The following is a 4061-nucleotide window of genomic DNA, read 5'->3' as shown; positions in this document are numbered from 1 at the left end:
CACATTAGAAAACCAGCAAGCTGAGGGAAAAAAGATATAAATATCATAATAGCTGGTAATTTTTAAGGAGCAAATTTGAGATCTATTCAGAGTCATTCAAGTCAGCCATTATGTAGCCACATGACCAAACTAAAACTTGCTAATCATCACTATTACACATAGCTACTCCAAAACCACCCGATTATCATAGTATTTTAATTCATGATGTTGTAAAAAAAAAGGACAGACACACTACATTAGTTACCTGCCATGTGACGGGTTGTGGTGACACCCATCTTTCCCCTTTCTCTCGCCCTAGAACTCGATACAGTTGTAATATTCCAATGCAAGCCACGCCTAAGGTAACTGGTATGCCAAACCAGGTGGACCTTCTCCTCAAGCTACTAGACTTAGTGGAGTATTGGCAGCCAGGCTGTGTCTGCTTTAAACGGGACCAAATGCCAGAGAAGACGAATCTGTGCAACATGTTGACACTTGGCTAGTCTGTTATGCAAGCGTTACTGTGGGCGTGGTTCAAATTATTAGTGGGTGTGGCTGTAATTAATTATCTAATTAATAATGTAACTAGGTGAATGTAAACATTGTGGGGGCGAGCATGAGTCATCAATTAACAACTGAAATAATAATTATGATTGAACTAAATAAAATCAATCCAGCTCTCAGCCTGCATGCATATTCAGACCCCGGCCTCATGGCTGGGGTCTGAACAGAGCAAACACACCAGTCAACACAACCAAAATAACCCAATCAAAGTGACAAGAACGAGTCCTGCCACACTGAGAAAATGTACCAAGTTAAAACTTTAGTCTCGTGCCCCGCCCCTTCGCTTTTGGAGGAAGGGTCTGGGGACACTCAAGGCTTTTTTGTTGCATAGCGCTGGAATGTCAGCGTCCCAATCAGATTGCTCCAGCCACGTGGTACCACCGCAAACTAGTTAATATCACATGATATAATTTTAATAAAATGGCCTCTAAAAGATAAGTAGAATTTGCAGGAGCTTCATGAGTTGTTACAGGATTTGAGGTTCAAAGAGAAGTAAAGGAGGTACAGAAATAAGCATCACAAAGTCTGTTATTGATGATTAGGATCGTTTCTTGTGCCTGCTGACAGGATTTAGTGGCAAACAAAGTGTCAATCACTACTGTGGCTCTGTACTGCATTATGTCCTCTGGAAAATAAGTTCTGGAACAGAAAAACTCTTCCTTTGTCCTCTGGTCAATGACTAAAGCTAGTGTGCTTACCTATTGATGAGCAATGAGTTAAGAAATGGTCAGTTCACTTAACTTATGATTGTTGTCTAATAATTATCTGTAGTGCTATAGGGGTACATACTTTTATGGAAGATGAAGAACTACTTCTACCTCATCTACAAATGATGTCTCTAACAGCCATGGCCTTTGTAGCATTCTTATTACTATCATTATATTATTATACAATTTTAGTCAATTTTGCAATATTAAACATACTATTTTGATCTGATAGCAAAATGCATTTAATAAGTTAAGGATGAATGAAGAAAAACAAAACAAATTAATGATAAAAACTGATTTGAAATGAGTTTTAGCTAAGATTCCTTCTTCATACTTCTGGTAGCCATGTTCTTGGGGTGTGTCTATCACATGAAATTAACACGTGGATGCATCCGGTCATATGATCAGCAGCACTAATTACATTCCAGCATGCAACAAAAAAGCCTTGAGTGTCTCCAGACCCTTCCTCCAAAAGCGAAGGGGCGGGGTACGAGACTAGTTAAACTTCTAATCAAGATTCCATCAATTACCATTTGAAATAAGATTGAACTAAATAAAATCACTAGTCAATCCAGCTCTTAGCGTGCATGCATATTCAGAATTTCAGACCCCATTCTCATGGCCCGGTAGGGTCTGAACAGAGCAAACACACCATTTAACACAACTGACTAAAATGACCCAGTAAAAGAGACAAGAATGAACTGTCCTGCCACTCTGAGAAATGCCAGTGCCAAGCTAAACTTCTAATCAAGCTGTTCTCCCAATTTTAATTCTTTCGATGAGAGGACTAATCTAGAGGAGTCTTAGATCAAGCTGCTTTTAAGTTCTTCAGACTTTCAGATGTTTTAGACAGCCCCTCTCTCTTATCTAGCTGTTAGAAACTCAATCTGAGTTTGTCACGTTAAAGTTTCCGCCATCTTGTTCTTTTCGACCACACCCTCTAAATTAATTTTCCCCACGTGGTCCAAATTTATTAATAGTAGTATACTAATTTAATTTTCGTATTTTTCCGTTCACAAACAAGACGTAACGCAAATAGACCTAGACAGATTAGTGTGGGTCTCGCTCATGCTCGCCCCAATTAATCATTGACAATGCTTTTCTTTTTTTGCTGTTCTTTGTGGGCAGTGTTACTTTTTCAAGTTTACTTTTTCTAAAACAATAACTAAAATCTAAAACAACTACTTTACAGCAAACCCTAAAGGATTAAAACAGTCTTAAATACACAAAAAAGATCCTAAAGGTCAAATGCAGTCAGTTATGCTGTTTGGAGATCAGTCAGATGAAGACTCTTAATAGGTGTACTTGGACACGTGAAGATCCTTGCCAGCTGCACCAGAGGAGTCCTCTCCCTCGTACTTACCAAGAGCAGCAAGACCGTTGCAGCGTGCACGATGAAGAAAAACACTTTGGGCCTCTTTCACATTCTCAGCCTTTCCCTTCCAAGCCTGAAGGACACTCGCCTGCAGGGCACGACCATAGGAGAACGTAAGGGCCCAAGGCTTAGTAGCTTTGTAAGCATTGATAGCATTCAAATGAGTTGTGGCAACAATCTCGGACTGACCCCCAGAGAGGAACGTGACGCCTGGAACGGCAACTGGTAGAGTACGCTGGAACACGGTCACCGTAGCCTCGGCGACTTGCTCAGGAGTGTACTTTGTAGTACAGTCGTAGCCAGGGAGGACCATATTAGGCTTTAGTAGAGTACCCTCTAGATAAACGTTGTGATCGTGTAGTGCCTTGTATACGGCTGCCAACGTACGCTGAGAGGCTTCAACACAGGCAGCAAGATCATGCGTCCCGTCTGTCAATATCTCTGGCTCTACGATTGGAACGATTGAATTTTGCTGACAAGTGCTGGCGTAGCGAGCAAGAACATTTGCATTCTCCATAATGGCGAGCTCTGACGGGCGGCCATTACCAATCTTCAAGACGCAGCGCCATTTTGCAAAGCGGGCCCCGTTCTCGTAATAGTTCTTGCAACGTTTGCCCAAATCGTCGAGGCCTTGAGTTGTGGTCTCCTCATCAGTTCCAAGGAGGTTCACTACTCCTTTGTCCACCTTTATCCCGGGTATAACACCTCTTTCTTTCAATATGTCCACGAAACGCCTACCATCGTCTGCTTTCTGCCAGAAAGTCTCATCGTACAGGATGACGGCGCTGATGTACTGTGCATACTCGGGAGGGCTACAGAAGAGCAGCTGGCGGTAAAGACGCCTGTTCTCTTCATTGTTCTCAACTTCAATAGGTGCGAATCTCTTCCCAATTGTTCCCGTGCTCTCGTCAGCTGCTAGGATTCCTTTCCCTGGGGCAACGATTGCCCTAGCATTGGCGGCTAGCTCCTTCTTTTGCTCCTCGGTAAGGTAAGACATCCTCAAGTGAATGCAATAGCGAGCCCTAATGCACTTTTGACTTTTGACCCTTAATAAATTGAGTTCCTTTACACGTGCTTCAGTGCAGCTCTGCCTCTTCCTCCACCTTCTCACAGAATTGGCTCGCTACAGCTGCAATTATTTTTTGATAAAAATGATGACAATACTGTTTGCTGTTTAGATTCTAAATGACATTTTGTGTCTGTTGCTAAGGCAAAGTTGCAACCTGGCAAATTGAAATTAAGTAAAAATTAATTTAAAATTCAAGACAAAAAAAAACAAATTGTGATCACGTGATCAAATCAATAGTTTATAATAAAAATTAATTAATTAGCCTAATTAATTAACACCTAACTACAATTTCGCGGGAAAAGATGTCCTCCTCTTTTAATAAGCTTTCTTTATACAAACCAGCTGCAGTCTCTGAAAGGTACCCCCC

The 4061-nt window shown here is 41.4% G+C and overlaps 1 protein-coding gene and 1 long non-coding RNA gene across 2 annotated transcripts; one reads left to right on the top strand and one right to left on the bottom strand.

The window, feature by feature from the left end:
• Positions 1-795: 795 nt before the first annotated feature.
• Positions 796-1504, top strand: LOC109590625 (uncharacterized). Its single transcript, XR_002189413.1, has 2 exons — positions 796-1269; positions 1315-1504. It is a non-coding gene; the product is annotated as an uncharacterized LOC109590625 (long non-coding RNA).
• An 876-nt stretch (positions 1505-2380) lies between these two features.
• LOC100631718 (fructose-bisphosphate aldolase-like) lies at positions 2381-3803 on the bottom strand. The gene has a single exon (XM_003391318.3). It carries the CDS (start codon positions 3620-3622, stop codon positions 2543-2545), a length of 1080 nt encoding a protein of 359 aa, XP_003391366.1. The 5' UTR covers positions 3623-3803; the 3' UTR covers positions 2381-2542.
• Positions 3804-4061: the final 258 nt, after the last annotated feature.

The sequence above is a fragment of the Amphimedon queenslandica genome, unplaced genomic scaffold, assembly GCF_000090795.2.
Source record: "Amphimedon queenslandica unplaced genomic scaffold, v1.1 AMPQUscaffold_9750_Cont18069, whole genome shotgun sequence".
NCBI classification, from domain to species: domain Eukaryota; kingdom Metazoa; phylum Porifera; class Demospongiae; order Haplosclerida; family Niphatidae; genus Amphimedon; species Amphimedon queenslandica.
This window is presented reverse-complemented; position numbering and strand designations above follow the sequence as displayed.

Excerpts from the sequence above, each read along its gene's own strand:
- LOC100631718 (XM_003391318.3), bottom strand. The coding sequence starts at position 3,622 with ATGTCTTACCTTACCGAGGAGCAAAAGAAGGAGCTAGCCGCCAATGCT.